At 37.5% G+C, this 16,275-nt stretch overlaps 1 protein-coding gene across 2 annotated transcripts; it reads left to right on the plus strand.

Annotated features, from left to right (window-relative positions):
* The first annotated feature begins 1,728 nt into the window (after positions 1-1,728).
* LOC129769880 (facilitated trehalose transporter Tret1-2 homolog) lies at positions 1,729-15,917 on the plus strand. 2 transcript variants are annotated; one of them, XM_055772388.1, is made up of 7 exons: positions 1,729-2,460; positions 13,576-14,071; positions 14,131-14,305; positions 14,369-14,710; positions 14,767-14,953; positions 15,020-15,273; positions 15,334-15,698. In XM_055772388.1, exons 1-7 carry the CDS (start codon positions 2,419-2,421, stop codon positions 15,485-15,487), a joined length of 1,650 nt encoding a protein of 549 aa, XP_055628363.1. In that variant the 5' UTR covers positions 1,729-2,418; the 3' UTR covers positions 15,488-15,698. The 2 variants fall into 2 exon arrangements, with proteins under 2 accessions (XP_055628363.1, XP_055628364.1); XM_055772389.1 differs by lacking the exon at positions 15,334-15,698 and adding an exon at positions 15,839-15,917 and having other exon boundaries at positions 1,731-2,460.
* Positions 15,918-16,275: the final 358 nt, after the last annotated feature.

Below are 16,275 nucleotides of genomic sequence, written 5' to 3' on the forward strand. Positions count from 1 at the left end.
TATTGAGTTCTATGTGTAGAGAGTTAAAAAAACGAATGAATAAATGTTGTTGAGAAAGTTATAGAGGTCTAGAAAAAGAACTCGGACGCATCTTTACTGGCTGGCGTGTAGCCGAAACACCGACAAATCGAAACTTTTTCAGGAAATAGGTCTTGAGTCCAGGGTTGGGGCTTCTTTTCTGTTGCAGTAATATTCCAACCTCCGCTTCACGTTCTCTGAAGCTAGTTTCAAGGTGGGTGGGATTAACAATATTTGAAATTGGTCCTATGATGAGATTCTCGGCCTAAGCGGTGTTCTCGGAACCAGCCGTGGTTCTCAGTTTTGTGGTTGTATCACGGACCGCGGACCAACGGTGTCGCGGGTCCTTCAGAGAGCGCAGAAGAGTCGCGGAAATAACCGGGTTTGTGAGAAAAAGGACAAACCCGCCCTCAGTGGGTGTCTCATTGCCGGGCAAGGATAAAACACGGCGGTTGGTCTCCCTCGCGGGAGTGGCGCTTAAGCCGACCGCTTACCTGCGCAAAATCCCCGGTCGCGACGAATTCGCGCGCTTCCCCGGCGTCGCGGATTACACTCCTTTTCGTCCTTCGCGAGCTATCGGTTCCCTTCCTACTAACATTAGAATAAGTTAAATTGTAAACACATATTAAATGTAAGGATAGTTTTAAGAATTGAGTGTGAAGTGTCAGTGTGAATGAGAATGTGAATGTGAATGTGAATGTGAGTACATCCCATCCTTTTCCTAATGAAAATGTGTCACCCTTCTAAACTCGAGTCGACCGCGAGTAATCGGTTTCCTATTTCATTAACCATAGAATTAAGGAAACAACATGTTGATATATGCTAGTTGAAATATAGTTAAGAGTTTGGCTCCATTAAACTTATGTAACTGAGCCTGTAAAAATAATCGGATTAATAAAAAAAAAATGTAATAAATCGGGATGACAAAACATGCGCTAAAAATTAATTTTGGGTGCATGGCTGAGTGGTTAGCGCCAAACATTATCATACCTGAGATTTGGGTTCGATTTTCATTCTGACCGGGATTTTCGTCAAAGAAATTTCTTCCAACATGCACTGTGGTCACGCGTTTTCTAGAGCTCGCCTCATTCCACTGAAAACTTTAGTGCCATTCAAGAATCACATCTCATACTTTGACATACGTTCGTTTGGCAATGACGCGCAATGAGTTTTCTGATCTGCAGTGAAATTTTCTCCTGCTCCTCATTTGAGTTTACACGTTTACGATACATTTTTGTGATAGATGTAAATCATGGAATAAAAAAATCAGAAACGCATCAAAGTATCTCAAACTTATATATATTTTTTTTCTTTATTTTTGAGACTTTCAGCCTCCTGGGCTGGTTCGTCTCAGAAACTTATATTTAAATTTTGAAGGAAATGAGCTGAAACTAGAGTACATTAGTTATTATTAGGTTATAATAAATTCAACAAACGTTGTTAGAGCAAATTGTAACAATGTTCTTCAAATGCATTAATTGACAAATATACATTCTTAGATGTTTGACTTATATTATATTCTATTTTAGCTATTGATCTTCTCTTTTTGTGTTGGTCACTGTATTTTGGATAATCGGATGTAGTGATTGCGCAAAATAGAACAGAGAATTCTGAAACCAGTAAACCACGGCAAGCCCATCCGCTTCAGCTGTGGAATAAACTGATCTCATCTCAACAATAAATCGCACACACTTCTCAACGGCAGCAATTCAGCAAGTGTCTTCACCCTTGGAGCACTCGGAACTAATTCGCTCTATTACGCGACCAGGTTCGCGGGGTATCACGTGCCACAGGACATTCTTACGATCAGTGCATCAGCGAAAATCGTCACCGTCACCGTACTTTGCATTTCAATTGCTGCATTCCATTCCGGGGCACATATATTTATTCATTTTGGAGCATCTGAAGTGTGCTACTCTAGTGAATGGAGCAAAACAAATCCAGCTGGAAGTATGCTAAGCCTAGTCCAGCCCGCCGTCCAGTGGCCAGTCTCAAACGATCATTCAACGAAACACGACACGTCCGAGGTTTTTTTTTGTCCCGTCGAAACGGGCTGTGGTGATTATTACGGTGACCAGTTGTCTCGGAATTTGAATCGTGCCTAGGTTCGAAAGTTTGGATGTTTACTTGAATTCGATCGAGACAGGTTCATCGGTACCCAGCAGTGATCATGCGGTCAGAAAGAGATTGACAAACAAGTGAAGTTGTGGAGGGGTTTTGGGATTGGGATGATAGTGTTTGAATAAAGTTTGAAGAATCAAGTGAGTGACTAGAGGAGCAAGTAAACCTAGTTATAGTGAATACACTGGAATAATAATAGCTAGCACGCTAGTTAGATTTTTTTTGGGCAAAGGTTCAACGATAGTTACGACATTGCACCTGTCTCCTCTCGATTCAACGATGGAACCCGAATGGAAGATAACTATGGCTGCTCTTAAACAGGTTTGTGAAGGCCATAAAAGCATCGTTAGTGATTGTGTCAAAATAGCGCTTCTCTAAATATAACACTTTATCTTGATTGATAGAACCGAAAATGGTTGTTTTGAAGAATATTTCATATTTGTGAACATATATATTTTGTAAGTAACATTTGTACTTTACAGTTCAATTTACCAATAATTCTCTAAAACACCAACGAGTATTACCATTCATGTGAGGTTTCGATTTATTACCTTATTTTGAATAAAATTCGGGACACATCGATAAAAACCGTCGTTTGAAGCTAAATTGAAGGAAGACCACCGATAAAAATTAAAAATGTGTTTAAGACTCCACTCGAACTCAATCGCATTTGGCGAAAGTGTCAGGAGCAATTTAAATAATTGTTAGAAGCATCTGGGCTTCCTCAAAAAAGGCTGCCAAAGGATTTGACTGATAGACAAATAGTGAATCGGAAAGTTATCAGTTACATCAAGTTGCAGCGTTTCAAGAATCACTTGAAAATTTCGATGTCGTACTTTGCTCTGTTCAATTCTTTATCGAATGTTTAACGGTATAATGGAGTTCAGGATGGTTTAAAGTACCGTTATACATTAGACAACGAATTTTCAAGTGATTCTTGAAACGCTGTAACTTGAGATCTCTACATGAATAATTCCCATGGTTTGGTAGGGAGATAAACATTGAGTGGGTATTCTGTGCAACCCTAGATACAATAATACAATGTCCAAATAGTGCAATTTATTCCGAATTTTGGAACAAGTTGAAGATAATACGTTGAGCCCTGGCCGAGCTAGGGAACTGACAATTAACTTTTCGTCTGGCCGTCTTAACTTTCTGTGGGTCGATAGTGGACTTTTCAAAGAATCATTTGTTTAACTTTGTTACTGTTGTCCTCCGTGCCGACGATCTTTAAACAAAAAGTCCACTGTCGGTTCTATGGGACCGGTGCGAACCACATGTAAAATTCGGTATCAGTCCACGGGAACCGACGCGGTGCTCAACGTGTTATATCTACTATCTCAAGGCAAGTATACAAGTAAGAAGATAATTAATTTTCAAAATTGAGTGGAATTGTGTATTTAGTATCAGATAATGGCCGATGATCGATGCTCATATAAAACGTATTATCGAATATTAAACATGAGAGCCAATTTGCAATACTTTACTATAAACAGAGTGTCAATTTATGCTAATGTCCGGTCTTGAATGGGCGATCGACGAAATGGAAAAACATTCCGGTTTTGTCCGATTCAAGCGTGATGTGTTCCTCGACGACAAGTGAAAGCAGTGATTCAGCTTAAATGTGAAGTTTGGGAGCACCTTAAAAGGTGGGAGTATTAACAAGATCAACTATGTTGGCAGCGAACGTGCAAGCATTATCAACACTACCTAAGAGTGAGAGTTGTTAAGGGTCACGGTGTTGACAAATCGAGTTCTTAGATTATGGTTGCCATTGTGTAGGCTTAATATTTTTGAGTATTATGTCAGATAGATAGATAGATGATGCTAATAAACCCTTTAACTTAGCTAGATATTCAGAATTTCTTTTTTTTCTTTTGCTATCGTAAATTACAGATTAAGCACGTGTCAATCGTTATTCAGGTAAAAGCGCTGATGTGCTAACATCAAACCGAATAACAGACAGTTACAGTGGTACAAACTCGAACTCCTGCACCGCCATACAGATCTCGTATCTCTATTTTTGAAGGTTGAGAACATGCTTTCGAAACATTCTATTTAGATAAAGTCATATGAGAGTAAAAATGTAGGCTGTTTTCAGAAAGATATGGATATTCACCCATTCATCCATCGAGTGGTATTAAAGTTTACTTTTGATAAGGTAAAGTTTGTTCTACTTTATACTTGTGTTTTTCCTATGAATAAAAAAACAAGAAATGTGATTTATTTCTTTTGCCTATGGTGATATTGAACATTGCGGAATATTATCGATCACAGAAAATGCCGATCAATTATTTTTTCTCAGCTGGGTCACTGTCAAGCCACAGTGACTCAGTTTGTCCGTTGTCGTCATCGCAACATAATTTTAGAGCTCAGGGAATTTTCAGAAAACGCGTTCCACTCCATCCTTTTATAAAGATTTCTGGTGTTTGTTAGTTGATTGATGTGCAAAGAGTAATACCCATAGAAACTGTATTTTGCAGCTGGACATTAGGACTAAGGTTTCGAAATTGTGTTTCGGCCGTTTAGTTTTGCATGGAAGCTTACTGATAAACATTCCTGGTGGTTCCTTCATCCTGATGGAATGAATGATACTCTACTACCAAAAACATTGGCTTGATCACAGTTTTGTGAGTTACTTTCAGAATACATATTTCAATGATATGGATGTTTCGATGTAAGAGGGATGTTATTGTAAAATTGAAAAATAGTAATCAGTGTGAGGGAGAAGTTTCAAAATTCTTGAATATGAGGAACAGCTTCCATTCATTAAAAAAAAGGTCAGAATGAATTTATAAAAAATGTCCACGTGGCCATTATTTATACTCCACCCATTGCCCGTGAACAAAGGTTGAGATTTTCGTATCAAACTCCCTCTCCTTCCACTTAAAATTGTCCACGTGGTATGTGGAAAGCCTCTAATGTTCACGTGGATACATTGAAGAAATATTTAAAAAAAATATTTTATACCTCCATCTATATTAAGAAAATTTAATCTGACCAGGCAAGCATCCATATTTGTTTCGCTAGAATTTGTATTCTGAAAGTAACTCACATGTGAACGATCTTTCTAATTCTAGATAGTAGAAGTTCATTCATGATATCAGGATCACTGTAATAAATGTTGAACATGGAAAAATTCGTACACGAAAGTCATGTTAGAGTAAATTATGCGTTTGATTTTATATTTGTTCATATGTCGTGTATATCATAATGTTACTCTTACCATAGCCCATTGCACGAATTTTTCCCCTAAGGTGCTGTCCACATACCACGTGGACAACTTTAGGGGGGTAGGGGGTAAGAAAATGTCCACGCTTGTTCACGGAGAGGGGGGAGGGAGTATAGACTGAGTCCACGTGGACAGGAAGATTTTTTTTTTAAATACAATCGCCTATACATTCAAAATTAAATTAAATAAAACATGTTCAAGAATTGCAAAACTCTCCGTAGTTATCAATAAATGGATTGAGCAGCCTGAGAGAGCTGCCCAGTCAAAAGTTCATATATTTTATCTACTTCTTCAGAAAAATCTGTATCATAAAAATATCTCACGTAAACTGCGAATGACCAAGTTATTTCCTTTGATCGAACTGTTATAGTTACGGCGTATGCTACAAAATAAACGATTCCATAATAGTTGAGATGTCATGATATGCGTAAACGGTTTTCCATCAAATATCATTTTCTATACATTTTGTTTTAATTCGAGAACAGTTAGTCTTAGGATAATAATGTTTTTCAAACAGACTTGCGTGTAACATCATTTTTCCAAAGTATTTTAATTTCGTCAATTTCTAGGAAACAATATTTACATTTGCGTGAGATTGTCAATGCATTACTAGTCGTCAAACTGAAAAAATGAGTGGGTTATATCAATGATATAACCGCAAGGTTGACGTGGGACTACCGTTGGCTTAGTAATCATTTGTTTGCATTGATTAAATTATTGATTGAATGAGACAATTTTCGAATTCAACTGAATTCAACATATTTGCTGTGTTAGTAAAGAACTTGAACAAACGCCACGTAATGTAAGGCACCTTGGTTTTGATGGCTGGAACACATTACGATGGAAGCAAAAAATTCCCCCAACTTGCCCCCCCCCCTCTACATTTCGGTTAGACTTAGTCCCAAGTCAACAATTGAGCCAGTATTCTGATAAGAATATACATGGAATTAGGTAGCTGATTCGGAATATTTTAGGAGGTGATAGAGGATCATATTTGATGAAAAAGATTCTTCTACGCATATGGTCAATTCTCATATAGGACACAGTTGTTGAACTTTTCTTGAGCCTAATTTCGTGTCTTGAGCTGACTCTAATTTAGAAAGTACGATACTTAGAATAATTATGCTGCCCATTTGGAAGATAAGAAAATTTTGAATGCAGTTGTAAAACATTCAATTTAATGGAACCAAGAAACCTTTGGAAATAAAGAAGAAACTTAAAATTTGGTGTTTTTATCGGTTTTTATTAATTTTACAAAAATGCATGACACACAGTATTGTTTTTTATCAGCCAAATTGAAGCTCTCCAACCACTCTACAATTTCTTCCTTGATGCCACACTGTTATCTTCCTCTAATATTTAAATGTTTCACAACAGAATTTTGTGCAAAATTTCCTCAAATGGAAGCAATTGAATCGTGCTAAGCAGCGTACTTTAGGAATTAAAGTCAGTAGTAAACACTAGTAAACAGTTCAAATTTCATAAGTGATATTTTGATAATAATTTAAGTGGAGGAAAATCAAAACAAAATAAATGGGAGAAACTGAAAAGCAATACAAATAACTTTTCAGGCAAGATTAGTAAAAAATCAATGAGTCGGTAAATTTTTGGTGTAATTTATCCCCAAGAGCTTTTCGGAAGCCATCTAGACACTCAATGCAGAATAGTCAATAAGCAGTTCAAAAATAAGAAAATATATATTGGAAATATTTTTAATACGCTATTAGTGCCCTCTGAAAATTTCCCGAACTACTGCGGAAAAGGTCTCGTATTGTTTTGACGATTAAAAGTGAATCGAGTGTGTAAATGAACCGGTATTTCCTGTGACTAATCGTATTCCGGAGTGGGCAAAGAACTACACTCGAAACAAAACACTCGGGTTATATCTATGATACACCCGCAAGGTTGACGTGGGACTACCTTAGCTTAGCAATCACTTGTTTGTATTGATTAAACTCTTGATTGAATGAAACAATTTCCGAATTCAATTGAATTCAATATATTTGCTTCGTGAGTAAAAAGATTGAACAAGTAAGGTCAATTCATGCATTTTTATAGATTATGTTCTTCGTTAAAAGTAAATTAAACGACAGTCCTTTTACGTTTGGTTTAAGTTTCGAAATATGTGAACGGAAGAATAATCAAACGATTATTATGCATCCCTCAAGTGAACGTACTTCTCGAACTGCGAATTTGCTTGAAACCTGAAAGTTCATTCGCCTCTAGTGTCTGCACGATATTCCCAGGTTCTTCTTCTTTCTTCTTCTTCTTCAAAGGCATTAACGTTCCTAGAGGAACTTCGCCGTCTCAACGTAGTATTACTTGCGTCATTTTTATTAGTACTTAGTTGAGATTTCTATGCCAAATAACACGCCTTGAATGCATTCTGAGTGGCAAGCTCTAGAATACGCGTGACCACAGTGCAAGACGGAGGCAATTTCTTTGACGAAAAATTCCCAGGTTCCTAAGTCTAGAAGACCATGTTAGGGAAACATGTTATAGTCTGCACATAGGCAAGCGAGTACAAAAGTACTTATAGTTTGCATTTATTTGCAAAGCCGATTTCCCCAGAAATCTTAAATTTGAAATCTGTGTTAGGCAAACACATTTCAGTCGAAACAAAAATGCCCCCAACCAATGTATTTGCAATGGTGATTTCCCCAGAAACCTTGGTTTTGAAGGCTGTGTTAGGGAAACATGTTTCAGTTGGAACAAAAATACCCCCGACCTATCTGAATTTGTAATGCCAATTTCCCCCAGACACCTGGCTCAGAAGTCTGTGATGGGGAAACACATATCAGTTGTTACTAGAATACTCCCGACTCGCATGTACTTGCAATGTAAATTTCCCCACGCTCCATGGATTTGAAGGCTGTGTTAGGGAAACACATTTCAGTCGGAACAAAAACACCCCCGACTTGTGAATTTGCAATGCCGATTTCCTTCGGGCACCTTGGTTATGAAATCTCTGTTAGGGAACACATTTCGGTGAGAACGAAAACTCCCCCTACTTTCATGTGTATGCAATGTCGAGTTCCCCAAGGCTGCTTAGTTTTGATGGCTGTGTTGGGGAAACCGTAAATCAGGCCAATCGAAACAAGGCAGTTAGAGCGCTTAGATAACGCTTAACGTTTTACAGTTATTCAATTGTTTATCTAATGAAAATAACATTTCATTCATTGCAATAGACGCGTAGAAATATTCCTTATCAATAGATGCAAACCTCTTTCCGATCCAGTAAGAAATATTCGAGTTATAGGTATTCGGAATCTTTCATTTTTTCCTGCATGTCCTGTGTTTAGGTTTTCATATTACCCCCCATATATTCCGGTTAGACGTAGTCCCACGTCAAAAATAAAGGAGCAAAATGCGACATCGAAAATTTTGAGTGATTTTTGAAACGCTGTAACTCTGTTATAAAATAATTCGTCAAAGCAACAACTGGACCTTGTATAGAATATTTTCAAGTTTGCAGTGGGCAGTGGGCCATCGATTTGCTGTGCGTTCATTATTTCAAAATTGAAGCATAATTTTTCATTCGATAGAGAATACCTCTATACTAAATAGTTCTACTGAAACTTTCTATGACTCAAATGGAAGCGAAATAATCAGGTTGATTAGATTGTTGTTGGGAATATATTTTGAGAATCTATGAAAACTTTGGAAGCAAATTAAAAAAAATTTTTTTCTTGCAATATCTTTTGTCTTGAACGCATCTAAATATCAAACTAAAAATATGTACGTACGATATTCCTAAATTAGAAATTTGTAGCATGAAAATGCTGTATTTTTATCTACATGTAATCAATTATATCGAAACTACAGGCGTTTCGAAATCATATTATGACACAATATACAATCCACTTCAAGGATTGTTGTTGCTACTGCCAACACCCCAGGAAGCTTTAAGATTTCCAGATAGAAGAAACACACTTCTGAAATAAAGCTGTAAACGTAAATTAAGTTTCTATTATTGAATATGTATCTTTGGAATTGTGTGGTTCATATTCGGATGCGGATTATTCAACTGAATATTACGCGTATCCGTGTTGGAAAACCAGATAGCCTATATATTTTCGCAGATAATAGAATTTCAATAGAATTAGAAATTCAACAAATGATATTCATTCAGAACTCCCCTGAAAATAATCCCATTAAATCCAACCGTGCCGTACGTTTTCAAGTCGAAATCTTGGTAGTGGTTCAAGTTCTAGAAAAGGACGCTTCAGCTGGACCTGACGAGACCTGTGTTTTCAAATGATAAAAAGTTTTTGAAAATAGTTAAATTTGGTTAATTTAGCACAATAAATTTGCAATAAATTATATTTTTCTGTTATTCTTTGTCATGAAAACTAGTTCGAGAGTATGTACCATGGATACATTAAGTAGAAAAGTATTTCTAAATTTTACTGGCAAACTTTTAGAATTGACCAATCATCAGCTGGTTTGAGTTCGACAGTTATGTGGTTCGGAATCGACTCCACTGTTGTCTGATCTAGTCTCAGATCTAACCATTACGTTTTGAATTGCCAATTTTGCCAATCGAACAAATGAATTTGAATTTATGAATTTTTGAAAAAAATAATAGATGAGTGGTGTCCATGACACGCCCTTAATGTCGACGTAGGACTACGAAATTAATTCCGGCGGAAATAACCATTATAGAAATTAAAAAATGAACGTTTAAGACAGTATTCTAGAAATTTTAAAAAAACTTTTTTTTTCCTTCAAATTTTTGTAGTTCAGGCTTTCAAGAATATACTCTAGAGAGGGCATATCAAAAATCCTATTATTTATCGAGCTACAGCCATTTTAGTGATGCGGTATTTAACCTGGTACGGTCATAACAATGAACTTCAAACGCGTTTTTCTCGAAATTAATTTTTTCAAACTGGCGTACACGATATCTCAAATTCTACTGAACTACATGTCGAATTTATATGGATACAATCTGCAGGCATCTCGCTATCGCATGAACCTCTAAAATATCACATTTTTCTAGTTTTACTATTTTTTAAAAATCGAGAAACGTAAGAAAAAGCGTTTTAAGCCGCATTTTGTTTTTCAAACGGCCGCCATTTTGTCAAAAAGGATGTTTTTGACTTGTCCGATGTTGATGCAATAGCGGCATCTTTACTGATTCAGAATCTGTTCGATTTTTTTTGTTTCAGATAACCAGAAGGGCTGGAATCGTGTACGCCATGGCACAACTTTTTTTTAACCCTCTCACTTCATCAGCTCTTAACTATTCTAGTTATGAATATTTTTTCTTAGTTCATTTTTTGTTTTATTGTTAAAAGACAGGTGAAAAAAAATATAATGAATACTAAAAGTTGTTTTATTTTTACGGAGCTCAAAAGAACGTCCGAAATCCATGTCTCTACACTAGAATACCCCCTTAAGCACTAATATTTGGTAGCACCGACATGGGCTGATGAATGCATGCTAAACATTGAACTTAACCTGAATATCCAAGCAGTTTTTCAGTATCTCTCAGCAACATTAACATCTTCCACGCTCCCAAAAACCATTGCCCTAAAAAATCATAAATTATGCAGTACCTTTCGCAGTACGGTACTGTACAGTACGTTGCAGTACGTTGCCCGCACATGCAACAATAATACAATAGAACCCCGATTATCCGCGAAATAGTCTGGCTAGGCCACCGCGGATCACGAACTTCGCGGATAATGCAATTAATGACTAAAAAAGAGATGCAAACACAATATTTCAGCATGATAACTATGTTTTATCAATAAAGGAATCATTAAACTATCCATCTATAAGGTTATGTACACCAGAAGTCTAATAATGTGAAAGTCATGACCAAAATCCGCTCGCGGATAATCGAGGTTCCACTGTACTTTCCACTGGGTTTTGAAAACTTACTTCTTCGAAAGGTACGTTGTATCTAAATAAATGCAGTATATGTTCATTAGGGTGCCAATGAATGTATGGGAAAAAATCGACCATAAAATTTCAAAAAATTACCCCATAAAAATATTCACTACCTCGAATAAACACCTTATGCCAAATTTCAGCTCAATTGGATTTAAGGGAGAGTGACGCAAAGCGGTCAAAGTTTGAGTTTTTTGAAAATCGAAAAATCACCCGGACCCAGGGGGAGCCCTTGGGATTTGTCCCGTTTGGGAACTGAAAAAGGAACATGAATTTGTACTTTGGGCAAATTATTTTTCGTTTACAGGTAAATCTGTGTTTGTGCGAGGGATAGAGAAAAAATAAATTGCATAAAAAATCGTACAATATTTCAGTAGCTTAGAAAATTAGTGTTTGCTATACAATCTGAAAAAAAAACTTTGTTTGACAGTTGTTGAGTGCAGACGTATTTTCGTTCGTCCCCGCAATTTTTTTAGGCTCGTTATATTCGGGACATGAACAAAATAACCCCAAAAAACGGGAAAGAAATAAGAGCAACGAAAATAACCACAGACAAAAGCCTAATAGAAATATGCTGACGCGAAAAAACATCATGAGTATAAAGCCACACAGAAAAAAGGCAATGGATTTATTGATTTAACATTTCCAAAAATATCTAAATGCCAAAACCAAATTTTGGTGTGGAAATATTTTCAGATCATGGTACAATAGTTTTGAATTGCAATGAATGATATAGGGGAAAGGCGGTAAAGACAGACATCTTAAGCAAAAGTTGATTTTTTCATGAATTTCATAAAAACTATATATCTAAACACGAATCGACTTTGCAAAATTAATATGTTCGGCATATTTGAAAAAATAAAAAAAATAAGAAAATATAAGAGAGAGTCGGGAAAGTTGGACACTAACTGAAAAGTAGTATTTTTAAATTCTAGTTGATGTACTCAATATGTTTTGGAGGTCTTCAAATAGACTTTAACTTCCCTGTACTCGTGCGCAAAATCGTAACTCGTATACTCACAGACTTTTTTTTATTCTTTATTTTTGAGACTTTCAGCCTCCTGGGCGGGTTCGTCGCAGATTCTCACAGACTGTGCGTGTCTCTGTAATATTGCTATTGGCATGTTCAGGCGTTATTGGTATTTATTTAAAGAAAAAGAATTGAATGAAAAGTTTCAGTTTCAGTTTCAGTATTGATAGTAATTTAATTCAGCCACCTCATTGATTCTCAGTCTGTCGTACCGGTGCGGTGTCATTTTGGTGCGCAAAATATTCGAATAAAAACTCCAAAAAATTCTGGAAAAGACATATTAATTAAAATTACAAATCTTTTCTTAACTAAAAATAGTCTCACTTAGATCAACCTACAAAAATCACTTCCACTCGTCACGCAATTAACTTACTCGCTCGGCGGCTCAGACGGAAAAGATCGATTGAGTTTTGCTTCGTGAACTCTAGAATGATTTGTTTGTCCTTATTCCCTATTACTTCCGGTTTCACGAATGATGATTCGTGAATTGCCGCCGCGTCATATTTGAAATATGGAGTCTTCATTGGTTATTTTCATCAAGTCTGAATCCATTAGGTTTCTACTACTAGTAGTCAACTACTAGGCGTCAAATATACTTAAATTTATTTGAAACGACCATGTTCGTATCACGTTTTCATGCGTTTCCGGATGTGGAGTGTGTGTGTATATGTGGGAATGCATATGTATAGAGCCATTCCACGTCGAACCGGTATAGAGGTTCTCAGATTCTCTTGGAAATTGTTAGTTTTTGTTGACCAGTATTATTTTTATTCTTCCATTAGGGTTCCCATTTCCATTTTTGGGTGGTTCCAAAAATCCAATTTTAGTTGTCACCCGTTGGTGTCCAGGCATTCTAGGCATGTTGATAGTTCACTGATTTCTAGAATAAATATAGAAACTTCATGATATTGAATTCAAAGGAGTTGGGGTCCCTTAAAAATGACATCTGAACTGATACAATTTCAGATTGAACTAAGTCATGCATGAAGATGATATAAACTTGCTTCAAACATTTGAAATGGGATGAAATTTGTTTTCGAATTTCTAGACTAGAATACTCCCTTAAGACCAGGATGTAAACAGAAATCCATAAATTGCCTAAAGAAGGGCGAATGTAGAAACTGTATATGAATCATACTTTCAAAAATGTTCGATATACATCATGTATTTTTTTACAATTTGAACATAAAACTTGTGCTTATTCTTCAGAAAATGTTCCAAGAGTTATAGATAAACACTTTTGATCTCGTCTAATTCTCAATTATCATTTTGACAGACGCTGCTATCAATCTCCGTGTCACTATCCTACTTCTGCATTGGGCTCGTGCGTGGTTACTCAGCGCCCGCGGTACCCTCGATGAACACTATCGATCCCGGCTTACTGCCGGACAAAAACATCGCATCGTGGGTCAGTTCAATTCCACCGTTCGGGGCCTTTTTTGGCAGTTTAGTAGCGTTCCCGCTGATGCACAAAATTGGCCGGAAGTACACCGTCCTCCTAACCTCACCGGTGTGGGCAACCGCCTGGTTCCTGATAGCTACGGCTGAAAATTGGAAGATTATGCTGCTGGCAAGAATGCTTTCGGGATTCGGAGCAGGATTAACGCTCCCTTCGGCCCAGATCTACGTGAGCGAGTGTAGCGACCCGAAGATAAGAGGAGTGATCGGATCGCTGCCATCACTTTCGATGTCGGCTGGCATCCTAGTGACTTATGTGTTGGGAACCTACACCGAATGGCGGATACTGGCGTGGATTTGCTGTGGTGTGGCATGTCAGTATTTCTTACCCACCGAAACATGCAAACAACATAAATCACACACCCATTTGCAGGTTTCCTATTTATGGCTGTGATTTGTTTCCCCCAATCGCCTGTTTGGCTTAAAACAAAAAAGCGATACGAAAAAGCCCACAACTCTGCCAAATGGCTCCACTTGCAAGGATTTACCTTCGATCCGAAGGCTCAGGAAATACAGAAAACTGCTGGAAATAGAACGACCATTGACAAGTGAGTACTTTCAACGCCCGGAGATTATTTTATTTCAAATCCAATTTTGGCAAATATTTGCAGGAAGGAGAAACCTTTTTCGAGGAATCAACTCTGCCGCAGAGAGGTTCTAGCTCCGTTGGGGATTGGTCTCGCCTTACTATCAATTCAACAACTTAGCGGTATCGATGCTGTGATATTCTTCACGGTGGATATTTTCCGTTCAGCTGGAAGCTCAATGGATGGTCATCTAGCGACAATTATCGTTGGAGCCGTTCAGGTTCTCAGTAACCTCTCTGCACTGTTCGTGGTAGACCGCTCCGGTCGAAAGCCATTGTTGATTACTTCCGGCGTTGTAATGTCACTCGCAATGGCTTCGATGGGATTAGCTTTCCATCTGAATTCGATTGGAAACACTTGCTTCGGGTGAGTACGGTTGCATTTCGAATCATCGAAAATTTAAACGTGATTTTGCCTTACAGATACCTCCCGTTAGCAAGCCTCATAATCTTCATGATTGGATTCAGCGTTGGATTCGGCTGTATTCCATTCCTGCTGATGGGCGAACTATTCCCAACGGCACAACGAAGTCTGCTGAGTTCCCTGGCTGGATCATTCAATCTGGCGGTGATGTTTGTAGTTATTAAAACTTATCATCCACTGGAAGACGTACGTCTTTTCCCAAATACTCTTATGGATAATCAATAATGGAAGTGAACATATCTTACATTGCAGGTGATAACCACTTCCGGGACATTTTGGATGTACAGCATTCTGTGCGCCGTCGGGGTGGTATTTGTGATATTGTGTGTCCCCGAAACGAAGGGACGTGATCTGGAGAGCATTCATACATTGTTCAGGAAAAAATCGGTTCCGCTAAAGGCGGATAACGTGGAAACCGGCAGCAAACAGGGCCATGACAATGTTGCCATGAGTACTGGTGACGAAATATTTGCCTGTGCGGAAGCTAGCAAATTTGATACTAGAATGTAAGCTGTTAAATTATGTTCATTCAAACCTGTTCGTTGATTCAGTCCATCAACTTGTAGAACTCAAAAGAAATCCTCGCCATCCGAAATTAGCAACCCTGAAGCCGAACCCAACAAAGAATATAGTGATAGAAGAAACATCACAAATAACTGCGAGAAGACAGCAGATAGTCTGAAGATAATGATAATGTGTACCAATCAAAGTCCAAACTAAGCGGTGACATCACACTCGCCAGCTAGAGCCTATTTTGTATTCAAATTTATGCATGTTTGTACCCTCTTATCTCGCGCGTTGCTATTTTCTGAATTTCAATTTCCATTTACAGACAGCATGCGCACTTTATCTCCAAAAGCATTTAAAATTGAAATTTTTGTGTGTTTCATTCATTAGTTTGGGAGGAAAATTCATTGTTTTCCGGCAGGTGACTGTAGTGGTCGATATCACATGTTATATAAGCTTCAATTTCATGACCGTTTAACAGAGTATCGGTTGAGCGCGCGTCTAGCAGCAAAAAGAAAATTTATATTATTTTACAGTATTTTAAAGTATTTACGTATTTTACAGATTTACTAAAACGCAGGCCCGACGGCTGAAGGTGAATAGAGTTTATGGTCCGGATAGAGGATAGAGTTCATGATATGGATGTAATTTTGATGTCAAATACGATGAAAATGTCGAAAACATCGAAATCGTCATGTGCAACCGACAGGAGCTCAACATTGCACAAAAAACATTCGGTACAATTTGAGCAAGGCTATAAGAAGGACACGAATCCTTGTAAAAAAACGCAAACCGTTGCTCACAATGGATAATTTCCAAATCAGTTTGTTTTGAAAATTGTCCATTTCCAATGGTAATAATTTTGTTACGTTTCGTCTTGTTTTTTAAACATTGTGCGGGATGGATAGCTTCCACGTTCGGTAGGGAACCGGACACTTAACAGCAATTCCAAATGAAATCGTCCTAAAAATGCATATTTTAAAAACTTGTATTTTTGATTC

The sequence above is a fragment of the Toxorhynchites rutilus genome, chromosome 2 (genome assembly GCF_029784135.1).
Source record: "Toxorhynchites rutilus septentrionalis strain SRP chromosome 2, ASM2978413v1, whole genome shotgun sequence".
NCBI classification, from domain to species: Eukaryota; Metazoa; Arthropoda; class Insecta; order Diptera; family Culicidae; genus Toxorhynchites; species Toxorhynchites rutilus.